This window comes from Maniola hyperantus, chromosome 17 (genome assembly GCF_902806685.2).
Source record: "Maniola hyperantus chromosome 17, iAphHyp1.2, whole genome shotgun sequence".
Taxonomy (NCBI): Eukaryota; Metazoa; Arthropoda; class Insecta; order Lepidoptera; family Nymphalidae; genus Maniola; species Maniola hyperantus.
Window position 1 is genome coordinate 2839829 of NC_048552.1, and position 22179 is coordinate 2862007.

The window sequence follows — 22179 nt, forward strand, 5'->3', positions numbered from 1 at the left end:
CGAAAAAACTAAGATGCGATATTGTAATTTTAAGTGGCATTTAAGTGGCATCTTTGATATCAATAATCTTTTTTGTATCCAAAGTTTTATTCACAAAAGGTTCAAGAATTATTGAGTAAAATAATCGCTAATACGCGAACCGTCATTCGAGACCTAAACAATGGTCTAAATCGTAAAATATTTTTACATTTGCACGTCCTACAAACGGATAAAGTAACGAGCTTATAAAAGCAAATAAAAGGGCTCGGTTGGATTCTTTCCTGCTCTATACAATGGAAAGGTGGAATAATACGGTTATCCACATTTATTTATGTTGCCATAACTCTTTCAAAAATGCTATTTTTAAGGACCATTTTATGTATATGCATTAAATGGGCGAAGATTCTCCTCCTCATGGTGAATATTTTCAAAACGAAAATATCAAACGGGTTGATCTGATCGTTTATTTCGCCTTATTTATGCAACATAAATTAATATAATATAAACAGCTTATGTAGGTACGTTTCGTTTACGACTATTATTCAAATCATATTATTTATAATTTTACTTATGTTGGTCACAAACATCGAGAATTTTTTTCTGTAGATGTAATTAAGATATATATTTTTAACTTTAGAAACTACAAGTTTAGGTTTAAAAGTGCTAACTATTCAAGAAAATCAACTACCTTTCATACTAGACGATGCCCGCGACTTTGTCAGAAAATATTTAAGTTTTTTAAAAATCCCATGGGAACTTTTTAATTTCTTGGCACAAAAATTAGTCCATGCTATTTCTAGATCTTTAACTATATCCACACATAAAATCAAGTCGATTCGTTGCTTCATTACATCGTGATTGAAGGACAAACCAACAAACAAACTCAATTTCGCATTTATAATATGGGTAGTGAATAGTGATGATACTCTAATTTTATTATTTAAGGTTATATTGTACTTCGAATTTTTTTTTACGTAATTTCAATTAAGTAAGCACCTATTAAATTTTATATTGTTTTTTATTTTACAAAATTTCTCATGGTACGCCTAAAGCTTTACCTACAAGCAATAACGTTTTAGAATATTGACATTACTTATATATTACTTCGTAAGGACAGGGCCATTGAACAAGCAAAATGGCACCGACTCATTGGTCCTAAAATGTTTATTTAGCACCAATGCAACCTCAGTGACGTCTGGATTTCAAACGGGTCGTTCATTAGTATCTAAGAGGTGGCGCTGATTTGTTTGGTTCCAAAACCGTGAAAAATTTTGTTGGCTTGGGCATATCTTGTCATTTATATCGATGAACTAGCTGCCACGGCGCACTTCGTACCGCCTAACAGTCGATCTTTTTCAGGCAATTTTTCTCTCCGTAAACCACCCTGGTACTTCAAGAAATATTATAAAAATAGCGAAAATTAGCGACATCGGTTCAGCTGTTCTCGAGATTTGCGATCCAGCAACACATTTAGCGATTCATTTTTATATATAGAGATAATTGACTAAAATTATCGCTAATACGCAAACGGTTTCCTGTGGCCCAAACACTGGCCCCAATCGTAAACATTCCACAGTTTACGTCCAATAAACGGCGGGATAAAGTAAGGAGCTAGTAAAAGCGAATAAAAAGGCATGACTGAGTTCCTTCATGGTCTGAACACAGTAAAAAATTGCCGTAAAAAGTTTGTCGTGATGTTATCTTTATACTTTTTAACAGCAAAACATAATAGAGTTTGGTTATGGGTAACGACTAACATTGTGGCTAATTCCGTTGTACACAATCTCTAAAACTAAACCAAAATGGAACCTCTAAATCTATTGCGCTCCCTTACATAATGTTGCTTGCGGAAAAGGATAGCACTAGATTTAGACCTGTTAAATTAGTTTAGAGATTGTGTACAAGAGATCGGCCCCAGTGTTAGGCAAACTCTACTACTTTTTGACATTTTACTTTTCATTCGACAATGGGGATGACGACTAAATGAAAAATAAATTATTTCCAAGTAATAATTAAATAGAGGGTTTTGTAAAATTCGTAAAATCCACATTCGCTGCTGGTTTTAAGTTTACTAACCATTTTAAACTATCGATTCAACTAAAAGAGTACCTACGTCAAGTTACGTCAGATGTTTATGATGTCAGCTGTATGAAAGTCACATCTGTGACTTTCATACAGCTCCCCTAAGCGAGCGTTTTGACGTTCGATAAAAGTCGCTGATTTAACTGGTAGTCATCATCCCTATTGGCATGGTGCAAAGGATAGGCTGACTGACTGATCTATCAACATCATCATCATCATGATCAACCCATCACCGGCTCACTACAGAGCGCGGGTCTCCTCTCAGAGTGAGAAGGGTTTTGGCCATAGTCTACCACGCTGGCCATGTGCGGATTGATAGACTTCACACACCTTTGAGAACATTATGGAGAACTCTCAGGCATGCAGGTTTCCTCACGATGTTTTCCTTCACCGCTAAAGCAAGTGATATTTAATTAATTAAAACGCACATAACTCCGGAAAGTTAGAGGTGCGTACCCGGGATCGAACTCCCGACCTCCGATTAGAAGGCGGACGTCCTAACCACTAGGCTATCACAGCTTATTTAATCAACACACACACAGCTCAAACTACTGGACGAATCAAGCTGAAATTTGACATGCTGATAGCTATTATGACTTCTGGTAAGAAAGGATTTTTGAAAATTCAACCTCTAAGGCGGTAAAATAGGATGAAATCGCGAGCATAAGCTTAACAGCTATAAGAGACTACTAACCTCATTTCCAACTCATTGGTATATCCATTAGACACGAAGGTGTCATCGTAGTCTGGTAGGGAGTACTTGGTCCTCCTCATCATGAGGAGTTTGGGCATCAGCTGAAGAAACAATTTCTTCATCCAGGGCGACATCGTGTGGGTAGACGGAGATCTGTATAATGGACGATAAATTCATCATCATCAACCCATCGCTGGCTCACTACTAATCACGGGTCTCCTCTCACAATGAGAAGGGTTTGGTGACAATCTACCACACTGGCCATGTGCGGATCGACAAACTTCACACACCTATACAAACATTATGGAGAATTCTTAAGCATGCAGGTTTCCTCACTATATTTTCCATCACCGTTAAAGCAAGTGAAAATCTCTAAACTAAACTAAAATGACACGTCTAAATCTATTGCATCCCTTTCATAATGTTGCTTGCGGAAAAGGATGGCACTAGATTTAAACCTGTTAATTTAATTTAGTTTAGAGCTTGTGTACTAGACAATCGGTCCTAGTATTTGCTTAAAACGTATATAGGTAACTCCGAAAAGTTAGAGCCAGTACGTGTCCGGAATCGAACCTCTGACCTCCCGAAAATGTCTTAAAACCACTAGGCCATCACAGCTTATAATACACGGAGGATAAAAAATATTTTCGTAATTCTTATAGCTCAATGTCTATAAAATTTTATGATGAAAAATTTTATGTTCTTCTAATTTTTCAGGGGGCTTCCCATGAGCTCATAAATATTATCATCAAAGCTGAACATTTTTATTGCAATTATGTAGAACTATTAAGATTAGGCTATAGGATTTAAGTTTTTTGAAAATTCCGAGGGAATTCTTTGGTTTCACTGAATTAAAAGTCCGATACTTTTAATTCAGTGAAACCTAAGAATTTCCTCAGAATTTCGTTGAGATGTCTGTCTTTTTGCTAGCTTTTCACAGCCGTGAAAATCTAGCTAAGAGACAGACATACACACTTTCGCATTAATTTTTTAAAGACTTTTAATAGCAACAATAAAAGTATTTAATGTGACCGTGATAAAGCTAAGAACTGTATATTCTACATATACTTATATTCACGTAGAATAATATGAAAACATCAAAGTGTATCACATCGATATGGGTTCACGCATTCAATAAAAGCGTTGCAGTCCCGACACGCGCCATATTTCAGCCGCCTATTGTGCCGTATCATGGCAACACTACAATGAGACTGGATTTATGAGGCCGTCTATATACATTTTAGACCATCTATTTTATTTTGCAATTTCGCAGCTCGCGCGCGATGACAAAATGCCATTTCCCGGAATAATTTTGTGTTATTATCGGCTATTGGAATCGTGAAATCGAAAAGAAATCGTTTCAAGACTGTCTCACATTGTAATGAATCTATTTGTAAAGTGAAATATGCCGATACCCAAATAAAACTAATAGTAAAATGCTTTGATAAAAAATTACTAGATGAGCTTACGGACGCCAGTGTGTCCGTGAAAATGTCCACTCATTTAGAAGATTCACATTAACTGAATATTGAATATATAAAAGGAAAAGGTAACTGACTGACTGACAGACTGACTGATGATACACGCTCTTTTATGGGTTTAAATAAAAATAATCTTCGATTCCCTTTAAAAAAATTCAGGCAATAGAGCTTACGTAAAATAATTGTGGAAGTCTTCTCTAAATATATAAAAGGAAAAGGGGACTGACTGACTGATCTATCAACGCACAGCTCAAACTACTGAACGGATCGGGCTGAAATTTGGCATGCAGCTATTATGACGTAGGCATCTGCTAAGACAGGATTTTTGAAAATTCAACCCCAAAGGGAGTGAAATATGGGGTTTGAAATTTGCGTAGTCCATGCGAACAAAGTCGCGAGCATAAGCTAGTTAAGAACTAAAGTAATATTTCAGGCCGAGGCAATTTAATAAATTATGTCACGTAACAGTAAAATGGTTGATTTAATTGCAGCAATAACGCAGCTAAGTTGATGGCAATTTGTTCTGTGTTGAAATAAGCCTTGTATTTATTGCGCTTCAACTTAATTTGACTGAAACTGTACAGCTATTAATTATGTTGAGCCGGTTAATTACAATATTGGACGGGTGATGGGCTAGCGGCGACAGACTATCAGCCCACTTGGAACGAAAGTACCTAGTCATTATCACATTGCTACAATCTATATAATTGTTTTGATTGATAATCGAAATATATAAAACTAGCTTATGCTCGCGACTTCGTCCAGGATTTTTAGGGATGCAAGTTATCTCTGTATCGGGAGATTGCCCATTTTCTTAGGAGCTTTGGGCTCCCCTATAATTGTTATGTCACCATGGTTTTAATTTTATTTTGTAGAAAAATAATTACCTTTTTATATTCTGCAAACGATTTCCATTTATTCACCCTGGTTATAAAGAAATCTTATTTTTTATGTTGCTGATATTGGTGGTATTTAATTAATACTTCTTCAAAATAAATGGATGTTTACGATTCTAACTGTAATTGTGGATATTTTCAATGATAGGGTGAAGAAAAATTCGTCATAAAACATATTATAATCGTACACACACAAAACACATTTTTTTTAAATTAATTTAAGTTTTGACACGACGACACAAAAGAGGGGCCCATTCGCAGGTGATCTCCTTTCATTAAAATTGGTTAAACAGACGGGGAATGTAAAGCTAGTTAGACAGAAACACATTTTCGCATTCATAATAATAATATAGATTATTGTTTTAGGTGCATATTAACTGGCCGGGCATGATCTTGGTGCGCCATATACTCTCATACGAGAATGAGAAGAATGCGATAGAAAGAGAGGTGTTTATTAAATTTTAGGCCACACCGCTGTGCGAGCTGAATTGTACTTTATTGCGTTGTCACAAGAGTCTCTATTTAAATTAATGTTTTGCGAAGCAATCCTTTTTACCTGGAAGGTTCTAATAAGTATTCTGTGCTAATAGTGAAAGAATGTCAGCCAAGCAGAGGTGACTGCGATCGGCACACTGTAGCTGTAAAAATAGACTGCTACCTCCAGTCCATTGCGTATGTTGTGACGTTGATCTATTTATAAATGAATGTAAATTATTTGACTACTATACCTAGTTAATTACTAAGGAAAGCTATAATACATAGAGATGAAATAATACCTACTAGTGATTTGCAATATAGGACTCATTTTATTGGTGACTATCTGATGTGCATTTAATTTTATATTTAAAAGTGTCGTAAATGTTGTCAGACGGTAAAATAGATACGTTCAAATATAGGGAAAATCTAAATCTACAACAGGATGTAAAGAAATATACTGAAAGAGAGACAGACAGAGAGAGAAAGGTAGAAAAATAATTATAAGAACAGAGGGGGACAGCAGAACAGCTACCAGTGATTGCAACACTTACCTAAAATGCACATTCAGAACGCATACCGTCATCCAAACACTTAGCGACACCAAAATCATCGTAAACAGCAAATACTTCCCTAATAACGGTATGGCTAGAGACGTTGGGGGTATAATCTCAGCCATTAACAGGAAAAACACTGTCAGTGATACCAGAATTGAGATGCTTAACGAAATCTACGAGAGAGAAAGAAATATGTTATATAGTTTACCTGAAATGGACGTTTACAATGCATACAGTGACCCAAACGCTCAGCGAGACGAGAATCATTGTGAATAGCAGATATTTCCCGAGCAAGGGGATCGCCAGAGACGTTGGTGGGATGATCTCGGCCAGACCAAGGAAGAACACAGTGAGGGACACCAGGATGGAGATGCAGAGCGAGATCTAAAGGAGAAAAGTCCTTTTTGAATGATATTGTATACAATTTTGTTGTTAGCATCGTCTATTGTCTTTCCACTAGTGCTCAAAAATTAAAAAGATGATAAAAATTATATGTCAAGATAAATAACTCTTCACTTTTGCTACATTTTGTACACAAAATTTTAATTACGAGAAAGCCTTCTATACTTTTAATATCAAACTCAAATTCATATTGAGTTATTTCATGTAGGACAACATAAATAGTCTATGACTCTACCACGGGTTATCTGTTGTTCTGAGAATTGCTGGCAAGGAACTCAGCAGTTTATCTTTCCAACAAACTCTTTTCAAAATACAAAACGTTTTATACTTATAGCAATATTGTCAATGTAATTAAAAGCACGGACGATTACTTCCACGCAATTTTTTCGCTAAGGAAATCATCAGTTGTATAATAAATAATTTTAAATAGGTGTGTTTTACACATTGCTTGAATTTGTGTAATGGCAAGTCATCAATATTTTAAAAACGATCAAATAAGGCACTTTTTTGCCCTAACGAATTCTGCTTATTATTCTAAACCAATTTGTCAAACTACATATTTTTATGTATGAAGGTATATCATTGCTATAATATAATGACTTTCACAACTAGTATATAGTATTTAGAATATATTCCGACAACGCTCATACCTACTCATAACAAAAAATCTAAACATTTAACCTTTAAACTTAATTTAGCTATGTTAAAAGAATTAATTTTATACCTATGTTTCAATAATATTAATAGGATAACTATTTTGAATCTTCTATGACAATTTAATAAGACACTAATAACAAATAATCAAAATTTTGAACAAGTACTTAAGTTCGATAATATTCCCACTATACATGAAGTAAAGATAATATTATTGTACTTAAAACTGTAGTACTTAGATAGTTCTACTTTTTCAATAAGAATAATATGAATTATGTAACAAAGAATTGATAACCGAATTACAGAAATATTTACAATCTATTTACTAAAACATAGATCACAAATACAAGGTATATGTATATAGTAGTATAGAGATAGTAATATACTTGGTAGAAGAAATTTTAGCTGGTGGAAAGACAACAATAAATGAAAAGCGAAATCATATAAATGATACTAGCACACCCACACATCTACTATACTCTATTCACGGAAAAAGTTTGTATAGCTGGCTCTCTCCGTTACGTATTCCCAAAGAAATGACAGAGACAAAAATATCAGTAGGCATTAACCATTTTGAGACACCAATCACAAACAAAATTACGTTTTCGAATTTAATTTTAAATGTTTTTTTAAAAACATGTTTATTGAAAACATTTTCGAATTGAATTTCGAATCTTTCGAACATGTTTGTTACTTATAATGGTTGTAGACTTAAAATGGTTAACGCCCACTGAGATTTTTGTCTCTGTCATTTGTATGGAATCACGTAACAGAGAGCCCTATACTAACTTCTTTCCGAGGATAGGGTATAATGAATCAAAAAAGACCATAGCCGGTTATGGAGCAGGCAAGAGGTACTGGACTTACGATCGGATGGAAGGATGGAAATACATGAAATGATTCTTGATAATATTCGTTTAATTAAAAACACCAAATGCATACGTGCAAATTAATTTTGAAATGATAGTCGATAGTATGATAGATCGAAGGTCGAAGTTAAAATTGCTGAAGACATTTTTGTAAAACAGAAAAATTCACTTTAAAAAATAATGCCCAATTTACACTAAGTAGCAGATAACATAGCAACCATTAACTACTTGATAACTAATCATTTTGTTCTTTCATACTGGAAAGCAGTTCTATTCGACTACGTCCAGAACTTCAAGAATAACTTCAGCTTTGGATGATTAAATCAGTATATCAGTACCCTTATTATCTCAGTACCCTTATTATAAATGCGAAAGTGTGTTTATTGGTTTGTTGGTTTGTCCTTCAATCACGTCACAACGGTGCAACGGATTGACGTGATTTTTGCATGGGTATAGAATACCAGGAGAGTGACATAGGCTACTTTTTATCGCAGAAAATCAAAAAGTTCCCAAAGGATTTTTAAGAACCTAATTCCACGCGGACGAAGTCGCAGGCATCAGCTAGTGTTTCATAATTGAACTCCAAATAAAAAAAAGTATGTCATTTACATTCTCAGCAACTTTTCCTTCTTAAGCCTAACACACACACATTATTAAATTGATCATTGTAATAATAATAATAATAATAGTAGCCAATTTAGGAGATGATATTTATCACATGACAACATATTATATTAAACATCCAATACTTTTTAATCGATGATTCTCGTCTAGGGTTGCCAGGCGTTCAGTTTTAATCAGCTACAGTCATAAGACTTTATAGTCGACGCATTTTAAACTGAGTCGTCGAGTTATCTGTCTGTTTTGCTCGCACTTACCTACGACCTGTAAGTGCGAGCGAAACAGACAGATAACTCGACGACTCAGTTTAAAATGCGTCCACTATAGTAAAAATCCTAACATGTTTTACTTTACTTTACAGTCATGTATAACACGTCTACCGGAAATAAACCAGTTATTTGGCCTATAACTTGAATTCTAAACCTGAGCTACTTGGTTATTCTTAAACGGTTGCGGAAGTCAAATGGCACTGGTTTGACTTACGCAACCACTCTATGTAAAAACTTGTAGCCTGATAAACCGGTTTAGGATCATAATATAAACCAACATATACTGGTACAGATACTGAGCACAACTAAATTTTAGAGTATTCGCATCCTCTTCTTACTGATGTAATATGACAAGGACAGACACAGTTTGACAGTTAAAAATTTAATTTAGAACTGTCAAACCTCGTGACTTTAGCTGCCAGTCGCGAGCCCATTGTTTTTTTGTAGACGGCACTAAAATTTGGAGTCTTTAAATGTAAAATTCATGTTCTGTCCTTTTTTAGCAATATTAAAAAGAAAAAGATGCAGATGCTCTGAATTTAGTTCAGAGAAAGACAACAGAATCGGCGCCACTGATTCTAAGAAGAAGGTAAAGCTTTAAAAAAAGTCTTTAACAGCTAAATGTCCGATCAAAAATATATAATACTGAACACGGGGTTTATATTAGTGAGCCTGGCAACCCGCTTTCTTGTCTAAGTAATGCCAGTGATAGAAATGTTCCACTAAATGGGCCGAGTCATAGTAACATATTCCAATGAACATCTGTGTCCGCGCTCCTGTCAATAGCTATCCGCTTTAGAGGCAGTCCGTTTCTATGAACATACATAAGCTAGAAGGCGCCGTCCTATTGTCATCGCTCGTGCGATGATGCGTGCGTCCGACGAAAATGATCGCGCGTCCCGTGCGTTCAAACAAACTGTGTTCTACTGAATGTCCTATTGAAGATCATGCGATGCGTTCATATTGTATTTCATCGCACGATGAAATCGCGGCGATCAAAATACGACAGTAGGACGGCGCCTTAGACTATACTTAGGTACTCAATCTACGTACAGGGTACCAGAACGGTGCAGGCAAAAACGAACACAGGTGATAGTAATGATGATGACTAATACGATACCACAAAAAAACGCGAAAAAAAATATAAAAAATCTTATCCTATACTTTTGTAAAAGTTTACGATATATTGCAAATAAAACATCTGACTGACGCTAGAGGTCACCAAACGTTGCGTAAGTAGGCCACTCGGAGTCAATTCTGCGTCGTAAGCGGGGCATTGACCCGAGTTTTGCACGCCATACAATGCGGGTTTGAAAAATACTAAATCACTAAAACTACAAAATGAGGCAAATAGTTGTTGGTTTTAGATTATGTTTAAGTAGTATAACAATAACGCTAAATTTTTGCTAGCGTTCTGGTTACAACCTGTATATATACTCAAATATGACGGACTGCGTCTAAAGCGGGTTACGATTGACAGGAGTACGAAAGACACCCACCAATGTGCGTTGTCACTTTGAAGCGCCCCATCTAGTAGAATATTTATATATCGCTGATCGCAAGCAATAAGCCAGCACACTCAAATAGTAATTACCTTTTCGCCAGAGTCTGATGGCAAATAAAACACCAGTACAGTTAAAAATGTTAACCCAACACAAGGGATGATTAGGTTCACCGTGTAAAAAAGAGTTTTCCTTCGCATTGTCAGTTTAAATGTTATATCTGAAACAAAAATGATAAGTTAAATACTTGCTAAAATTCATCACATATGTAGGAGGTGCAATGCTTGGTATCTACCTATACTTCAACCCAGTGGCGTGCACAGGTTTGAAGCCAAGGTAGGCATTAGTTTGCTAGGAATCTGTTCATTGGCAGGTCAAAATGAAAAATATGCATTGAGCTATTACAACTGGGGTAAGCAGTGCATTTATGCCTCTATGACCTGCACGCCCCTGCTTCAACCCATCGATAAAAATGACAAGATATGGTCAAGCGAACAAAAATTTTCGCGGTTTAGAAACCAAATAAATCAGCGTCACGCTGACTTATTTGGCTAATGAACGACCCATTCGAAATCCAGACGTCACCGAGGTTGCATTGGTGCATAAGCACCAATGAGTCGGTGCCATTTTGTTTGTTCAATAACCCTGTCCATACGAAGTAATAATGTATACTTAAGTCAATGTTGGTGAGACATAAAATCTCGTACTATAATGAACGTCTATCGGTTGACGACGAGTTACTAAATCCTCAACTGGTCACGGAATTCGTGTTAATTCATTTAGCAGGTACTCTAAAATACGACAAAGAAGAGATAGATATATATCTTACCAGAAAATGGTTCAGGACAGCACGGATAATATTCCTCGTTCCTTGTCGCCGGTACCTCAAGGATATCCCATTCCACCGACAGATAGAATTCACTCAGATCTATTCCAACATGCACTAGACTACTGCCCGGTAATTGGTCCATATGTTTTAGGTCTACCTGCGGTTAAAAATTTACGGTACATAATTGCAGATGATAATAAATTAATATTATTCTCATTTGTTTACATATCTGATACAAAAAACAATAAAATAACAGGAAAAACTAACATAAATTAACAGAAACAACAACAAAAAAACTTGCTAACGAATATAGTTACTAAAAAAATATAAGAAAAATAAACAAAAAATTTAAAAAATAGTAATGTCAGAATATAAATAAAATCCTATATACCTAAAAAACTTAATTTAAGTTAGTGTACTCCATAAAGAACCTCGTCATCAGTATGAAACTGTCCAGAAATTTCCATTACAGTCCTCTTGGAAATTGCTGGCGTGCGACCAGTAATAATAGTCAGTCCTCTGTAATGAAATCCTTTCTTTGGTAAAGTAGCCGATTCCGAGCAAGTGGGAGAAAAGGTTTATCATTTCTTCGTCTCTGTCTGCTAGCTCTTCCAAAATTACCTATTATCATCACTATCTATTTTGTTTGTTACCTGAGCACCATTGTAAGTCCACGATCCAAACTTCATGAAGCAAGTTTGTTCATCGAACGGGAAGTATTCTACGTTGATTTCACAAGATGACTTGTAGATCGCTGGCGGTTTCCAGTTCACTTCACCGGTGTACTTTAGCGTTGCTTTTGTCATCAGCGTCACCTAGAAATTGATGCATATATTGGATAACTTTATTTGTAACCAGCTAATGCTCACTATGCTTGGAGTTTCTCTACGTGATCAAATCAGAAATGAGGAGATCCGTAAGAGAACTAGAGTAACCAACATCGATCAACGCCCAACGGGTTGCGAAGCTGAAGTGGCAATGGGCAGGGCACATAGTTCGTACAACCGATAGACGTTGGGGTCCCAAGGTACTTGAATGGCGACCTCGCACTGGAAGACGCAGTGTTGGAAGACCCGCTGCTTGCTGCCAGTGACGAAATTTGTGATATGTATGTTCACTCAGTACTGAAGCGACTGCTCTAGCGTATCGAAACTACTTTCATAGGCCCATATTACAATGCAGCTCTTTGAAGAGAAATTACCTGCATATTATTGTTTTTTAGGGTTCCGTACCTCAAAAGAAAAAACGGAACCCTTATAGGATCACTTTATTGTCTACCTGTCTGTCTGTCTGTTTGTCTGGCTGTCCGTCTGTCTGACAAGAAACCTACAGGGTACTTCCCGTTGACCTAGAATCATGAAATTTGGCAGGTACGTAGGTCTTATAGCTGGCATTAGGTGGAAATTCTGATAACCGTGAATTTGTGGTTACATCACACAAAAAAATTTAAATTGTGGTCATAAACTAATAATTAGTATTTTCAATTTTCGAAGTAAGATAACTATATCATATGATAGGGCTTTACCTGTGTATTCTAAAACTGATTTTTATTTCTTTTTATGCATCATAGTTTTTGAATTATCCTGCAAAATGTCGAAAAAATACGACTGTAGTACAGAACCTTCGTCGCGCAAGCCTGACTCACAGTCGCACTGGGCCGGTTTTTTTAAATATCACCACTTACTTCATAATTTCCATCCCAGTTGTTGTAAAGAACGATGTCAGGCAGCCAGATATGTTCGGAGGGCACGTACAGCATCTCTAGTCCACCATAATCATCAGGGTTCCACTGGAGCTTGTAATCAAACCATTTCTGAAATTAAAAAAAAAACTCTTTTACGACTACCAAGATTTTCTACTTTAATATATAGGATTAAAAAAATGCCTTACTTAGGTAGGTACCAACTAAGATTTTCTACGATAAAACAATTTTTTCGATTTTGTTGAGTCATTAAAGATATTCAAATATTCTAAATGTCTACCAATAAGTATACCTATGGCCAAAACCCTTCTCACTCTGAGAGTAGACCCGTGCTCTGTAGTGAGCCAGCGATGGGTTGATCATGATGGTGATGAATATTCTAAATGTTAAAGTGTGTCTGTCTGTCCGTCTGTCTGTCTGCTAGCTTTTCACGGCCCATCCGTAAACTTAGTACAGAGCTAGCTTGCATCCCGGGGCAGAACGTAGGCTACTTTTGATCCTGGAAAATCAAGGAGTTCCCACGGAATTTCTAAAAATCTAAACCCACGCGGACGAAAGCACGGGCATCATCTAGTAATTCAATATTCCTTGATCTTTTACTTTTTCTATTTTTTTTTTAAATTGAATCTCTTCACCTAAACATATCCTTTACTACCAAAGATCATATTTACCTGCTCGACCCATAAGTTGGTCGTCATGACCTGGTTCTTCAGGTTAACCTCCATCAACTGCGATAGCTTTAGACCAAGTCGCACCGTCAGTATGTCGCTAACATTGGTCACAGGTCTAATCAGACGGTTGTAGTTGCTGAGAAGATCATCGTACAGTCTCTTGACATCTGGATTTGCTTCCAGAAGTTTTACACCTGGAATATTTTGAATGATATTTCTTTCTTTGGTTCTATACTACAGTCGTATTTTTCGACATTTTTCACGATAAATCAAAAACTATTATGCATATAAATAAATAAAAATCTGTTTTAGAAAGTACCTACCTACTAGCAAAACCCTTTCATATTATGATACTCCACTTGGTATATTAATCTTACTTTGAAAGTTGAAAACTCATCACTTCAAATTAATATCGATGTGATACAGAAAAATGTGATACAGAAAAATATTACTTACTAAGTACTTACATTTTTAAAATATCTATGTATATCTACGTTAAACTGTATGTAAAATGATAGATCCTACTTACCATAACAATTCCTAGCAAAGGTGAAAAATAACCACACGAAACCTAGCTTCATTTTCGCACTTTACTTGCGATAATATTTACGAAAAGATGCTGTAGTGCTGAGATAAAATGCATCGCGCATGCGTAATCAATATGCTACGAATCTACGCCCGTAGACGCCCGTAGAATGGACACTAGCGCTCGTAGTGCAGTGGATCAATGTAGAACTAGTGAGTTTCCCCATCTTGTCAATAGATGGCGCTATGTGATCGTTGTTATTTTTTTAAATAATAAAAAACAGGAAAAAATAAATATTTTTAATTGATAAAATATAACTTAAGAATTAAAAATTAAAAGATAATAAACTTATTCTAATCAGATCAGATTTTTTTTCAAACAATTTAGACCTTTCACAATTCTTGCGGTGCGATGTTGTATCGCAAAAAACAAGAACCCATGTAAATTCCCACGATACTTTGAGTGTTGTCGTAGAATAAAATTTTACGATACGATGTCGCACTGCAAGTATTGTGAAAGGGTAATTATCATTTTAAGTCCCGCAAATCGCTATTGCGCTGGAACCATCTCATTTTGACATCAGCCGAAATAAAAATATACAATCACGCGTATTAGCAATTTGCGGGACTTGTACAACATTTATTTCCGTTTATTTTCGACTGTAGGCAGGTACTTAAAAATACTTAAATCTAACTTTGAAAAACGCTGTTCTCTTATCTTTTATTTCGCTCTACGACTTTAACTTTTTTAAACGTCTTGCCGTTATAGATGTATTCCACTGTCGGATCGTCTGTAACAAAAAAAACAGTCAAGTGCGTGTCGGACTTGCACACAAAGGGTTCCGTACCATCTTTTTACTATTTAAATTTTCATGGCGGTCAATTTGAAATTTTTATTATTTGTTGTTATAGCGACAATAGAAATACCTTCTCATTCTGTGAAAATTTCAGCTTTCTACCTGTTACGGTTCACGAGATATAGCCCGCTGACAGACAGACGGACGGATGGATAGCAGAGGCTTAGTTAGGCAATAGGGTTGCCTGAGAGTTCTCCATAATGCTCTCAAAGGTGTGTGACTGATCTGCACTTGGCTAGCGTGGTAGACTATGGCCAAATCCATCTCATTCTGAGAAGAGACTCGTGCTCAGTAGTGAGCTGGCGATGGGTTAATGATGACTATGATACTGCCCTCACCATCACCAGAGTCCAAATTGCTATAATATAGGCACAGATAATCCAACCTCCAGAGTACCTACAAGGTTTTGAGTGGAAACAAATTCGTAAAATGTTGGCGGGGGACAGGGGAGAATGTTTTGTTGTGATTGGTGGACTCAAAAGTCACGTAATCAAGACAATGTGCGGAATGAGGGTACCGAACGGACGTGGGCCGACTTTTATGCTAAGCAACTGCCTAAGCTTGACGATCGGGGGTGTCCGGCTATTAGGCGTCTATACATGGTGGTCTGTGAATATAGGTAATAATTCGTTAATTAGGTACGCACTTACCTCTTATAGGATATTTAGGCACTGGCCATAAACTGATTGGGTAAAAATAAGCGTTCGGAACTTTTCGGATGACTATCGTTTTTTCTTGCGCCATGTTTTTGGAATCTGAAAAAAAGGGAAAAATATACAATTTACGATAAAGTTAAACGCAGACGGCGGACTATTTTCCGACGGGTTCACCGATCCTCGCGTCGTCGTATCAATTTTACTATTTACTAAAAAGCCGTCGTCAACTGCAAAAAATATTTTCAAGTTATCGCAATAAAACGAAACAATTTTGAAAAATTAATGTTTCTAAAAAGGAATGCTACGTAGGACCGAACTACAAACTAACTGAAATAACTAAAAACATTGGTCCTATTTGGTCCTGGTTTTAGGCGATAATTCAAAAATTTATATTTCTTGCAGTTAACAGCTTTTAGTTAAAGGACGGGAGGAGGTATTCCGTATTAAGTATGTACTGTTATTCTTAATTAGGTAGATATAAAGATTACTGTCATCAGATCAGTAGAGAGTGGTCCGACGCCTTTGATCTCGTGGTAAATGCCGACCCTCAAGATAAAGCCCTAAACTACGTAGAGCACTTCGGGTCACTCCATCCCGCACTTACCGCACAATAATTGGTCTATCTCACAGATAATTCAAGCTCAAGAGTACGCATATACAAGGTTTTGCGTGAAAACAAAATCGTGAAATGTTGGCGGGGGACAGGGGAGAATACTTTGTTGCGATTGGTAGACTCTTAAAGTCACGTAATCAAGACAATGTGCGGAATGAGGGTACCGAACGGGGGTGGGCTGAGTTTTATGCTATGCAACTGCCTAAGCTTGGCGATGGGGGGTGTCTATAGGTGGTGGTCTGTGGTCTATGTAGACGGCTTCATTGAACCTCTGTACGTAATATCATATCCTACTCTGTGCTATTTATTAAATAACACTGAAGTGCACATGAGTTCATCAAACGAATGAGGAAGGGTTTAGACGCCTCTTCCTGGTACCTAGGAAGATTTGCAATGTCAATGCCAGACTGTCCTTTTGAACTTGATACAAATTAGAATTTGCACGTAGTTCCCTATTACTGATCTCTGTACCAAACTATCTAGTTTGCATCCTGGGGGCGGACATAGGCTACTTTTTATCCCGGAAAATCGATGAGTTCCCACGGGCTTTTAAAAACCTAAACCCACGCGGACGAAGTCGCGGGATCATCTAGTTAAAAATATTTTAAACTAGCTGATGCCCGCGACTTTGTCCGCGTAGAATTACGTTTTTTGAAAATCTCGTGGGAACTCTTTGATTTTCCGGGACAAAAATTAGCCTATGTCACTCTCCAGGTCTTTATCTATACCAGTGGCGTGCACCGGAGTTCAAGCCAGGGTATGCATTTAGGTATGAACTTATTTTGCGGCAGGTTAAAATGAAAAATAAGCATTGATTAATTACAATGAGGGTAAGCAGTGCGTTTATGCCTCTATGAGCTTCACGCCACTGATCTATACCCATGCAAAAAGTCACGTCAATCTGTTGCACCGTTGCGACGTGATTGAAGGACAAACCAACAAACCAATAAAGCAACATACCAACGAACCAACGAACAAACACACTTTCGCATTTATAATAAGGGTACCCTTAGATTGATAATATGATTCGAACACTAGGGTGAAAGAATAAAAGTTTCCGACTAAGGATTTATTCTTCATCTCAACCGATAGACGTCAACTGCTCGACATAATATTGTGTCTTTATTAGCAAGGATAGCCACATGAGCGAGGTCTTGTGACGCTTCTGCCAAAGGTTCCTAGAGCTTGATATCATCCGACCCCTTGTCCGCAGGAGCAGGCTTTACCACCGCTCCGTTTTTCGGTGCGTCGCCATTCAAGCCTTCAGATTTCAGAACCCCAATGTCAATCGGTTTTTCGAACATTATGACCTGCTTCAGACTTCGACTACCTACACTTCAGCCTTCCCGACTTCTTGAGCTATTTAAATCACAACAAACCGTCTAAAGACGGTTATTATATTCACCCTTGATATTATAGAACTTCGCAATACGCAGACAAACAAATAAATGGCCGGAGTAATAAATATGCAAAACCATATCAAATGTCCCATTGTAAACGCGACTTCCCGGTAGGTAGGTGTGAACGCATTATTTTTCACTTAGAGCTCGGCGTAAAAACGGCTGTCACGTAACAGGTTTATAGCTGTGTAATCGAATATGATTGTTTTTCTTAGGGCCCTGACAGAGAAGCATCTGCAACTATGTCTTCAAAGATCTTTGAGGAAATATTCTACGTTAGTACTATGTCAATCCTAATCCTAAGAATATTATAAATGTGAAAGTGTGGATGTTTGGATGTTTGGATGTTTAGATGTTTGGATGTTTGGATGTTTGTTACTCAATCACGCAAAAACTACTGGACGAATTTGAGTGAAATTAAGAATGGAGATAGATTATATCCTGAATTAAAACATACACGCGGGCGAAGCTGCGGGCATCAGCTAGTATCCTATATTTTGTAAAATTTCACGATATATTGCAAATAAAACATCTGACTGATGCTAGAGGTCAGCGAGCGTTGCGTGAGTATCCCACTAGGAGTCAATACCGCGTCGTAGGGGGGGCATTGACCCCAGTTTTGCACGCTATACCACAGAATAATATAATAGTACTAACGTATACATTGCGGGTTTGAAAAATACTAAATCACTTCAAGTACAAAATGAGACAAATGGTTATTGGTATTGGATTGTGTTTAGGTAGTATAACAATAACGCTAAGTTTTTGCTTGCGTTCTGGTTACACCCTGTCTAATATCTAGGTAGTTTAATCCTGAGGCTTATATGCCGATTCGTAGGTCTGTCTATCAATTCCCTAATAGCTATTAATAACCACGAAAACGAGCAAACACTCGAACGGTCACTGCTCGTAGGTACGTATCAACACACGGCCTATTAACTACACGAAGACACGAGTAACCTGTGGGCTGTGAGGAAGTGTTACAATTTATCACTTGTACATTTAACGCGAGTTGGAATCCGACTGATACAGTAACCTCCTTATGTTTTGTTTATATCGGTGACAGTAATAATGGCGATGTTAATGAAATTATTCTTAACTAGTGAATGCTCGCGACTCCGTGGATTTAGGATTTTAAAAATCCCGCGGGAACTCTTTGATTTTCCAGGATAAAAAGTAGCCTATGTCCTTCCCCAGTATACAAAGTTATATCTGTGCCAAATTTCGTCAAAATTGCTTGAACGGATGGGCCATGAAAGGCTAGCAGACAGACAGACAGACAGACAGACGGACAGACAGACACACTTTCGCATTTATAATATTAGTATGGATGGAAACTACCTAGGAAGTCGTTGGGTCGAGGTAGGAATAGTGGTTGATTCTACTATCTCAACGAATAAAGTGAATTTATGTGCATCGTTTTTTTTTTAATTAAGATAAAATAAAAATCTTTTTTATTCAAATAAACTTTTACAAGTACTTTCGAATAGTCGGATGCATCTACCACTGGTTTTAACTAAGTAGGTAGAGCTACACTACAGATTCTAGACAAATGAAAGAGGCTATAATCTAGCCCCAACCAAAATGTTGCCTTGAACTAGGCCTTACTAAGAAATACAACTAAACCGAGGGAAACTTGTACAGTAGGTACGCGGCAGAAAGTTATGGACCTTGTAGAGCATTGTCTCTGTCGTTGAGACAAATAAAACGTCATATAAGTATGAGTGACAGAGACAACGCTCTACAAAGCAAAAATCTCATTCTAAATGCCGATGTACATTACTTTCTGCGACGTACTGTAGCTACGATTGGGTACGTAAGTAGCCCTAATCCGGTCTTATTTCGAAAATTCATCCTATTCATATGTACATTTCGATTTCTATAATTGGGTATATCTATTACCGAAGATCTATCGGTATTGCCTGCTAAATTTACCTATACTATATTTTTTATAATTTTTTAGTGTTTACCTACACTTCAAGGAAATTACTAAATAATTTTAAATACATATCAAAAATTGCGTAACCGGCAGGAATCGAACCGCAATTTTTGATATGTATTTAAAATTATTTACCTATACTAGACACATTAAATCTTCACTGACCTATACCCACACGATATGATCTTGAAGATGGTCAAGTAAGTCGATCTATTTATATCCTTTCATCATGAAGGATCAGTGTTTCGTATACGGTATAATAGACGCTTACACCCTGATGAAAACTGTTTGATTCCTCAAGTCTTCTTTGGTTGAAAGGCTGTGACTTCATCCCGTGGGAATCCTAATTCCTGCTTCACATTAAAAACAGAAACTTGAGCTTTCAGCCTTATAGCTTTCTAGCCCCAAGGGTTAGCTGGGCGTTGATAAATCAATCAGTGATTGAGTCAGGACATTTCTTAATATTTTACATAAATATTAGACTTAAAAATATTATAGTAAAACTTAGGTACCTATCTAATTACTGTAGAAATCATGTCTTCTGTGTGGAATATTATTAGATTGTATATTGAGTAATAAGTATTAGATTGTATGATGTTGTACTGTACTTACTAAGTAGGTTCATGTTTTTTTAAAATTATTCTCTTTAATAATGAATTCTAGCCCCGTAAACTACCGCTATACAAAAAATCACTTCATTTTATTACTAGGTACAGTCTACAACCCTATTATTAGAATGCTTACTAACCTATAATATGACCATAACTAGGGCACTACGGGGGTAGGCCATAACTCTGAGTTAGGTCTCTAACAACTAAATAGCTACTTTCATTCGCCATTTCATTCTCACCGTGGGAGTTAATACAGGAGTATAAAATAAGTAGGTCAGGTCTGATATAATCAACTGACCTGGTAATCAGATGGAGTGAAATGAAATTGACTATAAAAATCATTGGCGGAGTGGCCATTGACCAAAAATTGAAGGAAGTAGTTACTGGTTTTGATTGTGGTCTCGCTTCGATAGACGTTGGAGTCCCAAGCTGCTGGAACGCCGACCTGCGATGCCAGATCCCACTAGGTGGATAGCCGAGATCAAAATGAGTCGTTAAGAGCCAATAGATTCAGGCGGTGCGGTCAATATGTCTAGCTCGAGTGGACGTCAATCGGTTGATGATGATGATGATGAGGATGAAGATGAAGGGGGTAAAATAGAGGTTTGAAATTTGTGTACCGTCCACCTGTGGGGGTCTTCCAACGCTGCGCTTTCCGGCAACCCACTTAGGGGTTGAATTTTCAAAAATCTTTTCTTAGCGGATGTCAGTCATAACTGCATTCCAAATTTCAGCGCAATTCATCCAGTAAGTAGTTGTTTGAGCTGCGCGTTGATAGATCAGTCATTTAGTCAGCTTTTCTTTTTATATTTATATACATATAAAATTCCTTATACGATCTGAGAGTTCACAGCCAAAAAAAATATGTTTAGTTTTTTTTTTTTAAAGAACATTTCGCCTTGTTAATTATGACTAATATTCCTCTTTCCCCTCCAAATAAGCGAAAAGTTTGTGCTAGGAGTAGGTACGACAATAGTGCAACGAGTGAGGTTTGAACCGGCAACCTGAATTCAGTCCACTCCTCAACCGTTGAGCTATTGAGGCTCTAAATAGCTTATGTTTAAAATAGGGTTCGTTCCCACGTATAAGGTGGGAGTTGGGACTCTCGAGTCGTCTGAGAGTCGTGATGTGGGTCATCTCGATCAAAGGCGCCGCGCCGCAACGGTTTCGGTGTCAATGATCCATGTACGTAACGCCGTGGAGGGACTTGAACCAGATTTAAGTGTACTCACTACTTACGCTTTCAATTGTTTGGTTAGTATTCCAAGTTCCGCTATTTATAGAATGTAACTAGTTGATGCCAGCGACTTCGTATGCGTGGATTTAGGTTTTTAAAAATTCCGTAGGAACTCTTTGGTTTCCCAGGGTAAAAAGTAGCCTATGTCACTCTCCAGGTCTTTAACTATATCCACGCAAAAAACGTCAATCCGTTGCTCCGTTGCGACGTAATTGAAGGAGAAACCAACAAACATACACACTTTCGCATTTATTATAAGGGTACTTACCTGCTGATTTAATTTTTATTTATGGTATATATGGATTTTCCGTTTATTTCATCATGATCATCAACCCTTCGCCGGCTTACTACAGAGTACAGGTCTCTCAGAGTGAGAAGAGTTCTCAATCTGAGAGGAGTCCCGTGCTTTGTAGTGAGCCGGCGATGGGCTGATCATGACGATGATGAACTAACCTTTGTTATCTGCTCGTCTAGGCGGCGCGGGTGCGCACGCGACGATGTTGGCGGCGAGCGCGCACGCGCATAGCAGGGCTGCGGCGCGGACGCACGACATGCGTGCTTCTGTGAAGACCACTGGAGCACTAATGTTTGTTGATCAAGCTACTACTAGTAGCTTGGCGGGAACGCTTCCGCCTTGTTCAATTACCTATAGTGCGCGA

At 37.3% G+C, this 22179-nt stretch overlaps 1 protein-coding gene across 3 annotated transcripts in view; it reads right to left on the reverse strand.

The window, feature by feature from the left end:
• nAChRbeta2 (nicotinic acetylcholine receptor beta2) overlaps positions 1 to 22096 on the reverse strand; it is a 65810-nt gene extending 43714 nt beyond the window's left edge. The window contains exons 1-9 of one of the 3 annotated variants that reach the window (XM_069504402.1): positions 21974 to 22096; positions 15715 to 15819; positions 13683 to 13876; positions 12994 to 13122; positions 11963 to 12124; positions 11310 to 11466; positions 10573 to 10700; positions 6372 to 6547; positions 2756 to 2908 (exon numbers count right to left, since the gene is read on the reverse strand). In XM_069504402.1, coding sequence (XP_069360503.1) covers positions 2756 to 2908; positions 6372 to 6547; positions 10573 to 10700; positions 11310 to 11466; positions 11963 to 12124; positions 12994 to 13122; positions 13683 to 13876; positions 15715 to 15819; positions 21974 to 22073 — 1304 coding nt within the window. In that variant the 5' untranslated portion in view covers positions 22074 to 22096. Of the gene's footprint in view, positions 1 to 2755; positions 2909 to 6160; positions 6337 to 6371; positions 6548 to 10572; positions 10701 to 11309; positions 11467 to 11962; positions 12125 to 12993; positions 13123 to 13682; positions 13877 to 14211; positions 14329 to 15714; positions 15820 to 21973 lie in introns of those variants that run through there. The other 2 variants (XM_069504401.1, XM_034977326.2) reach the window with 2 other exon arrangements.
• Between the last annotated feature and the right edge of the window lie 83 nt (positions 22097 to 22179).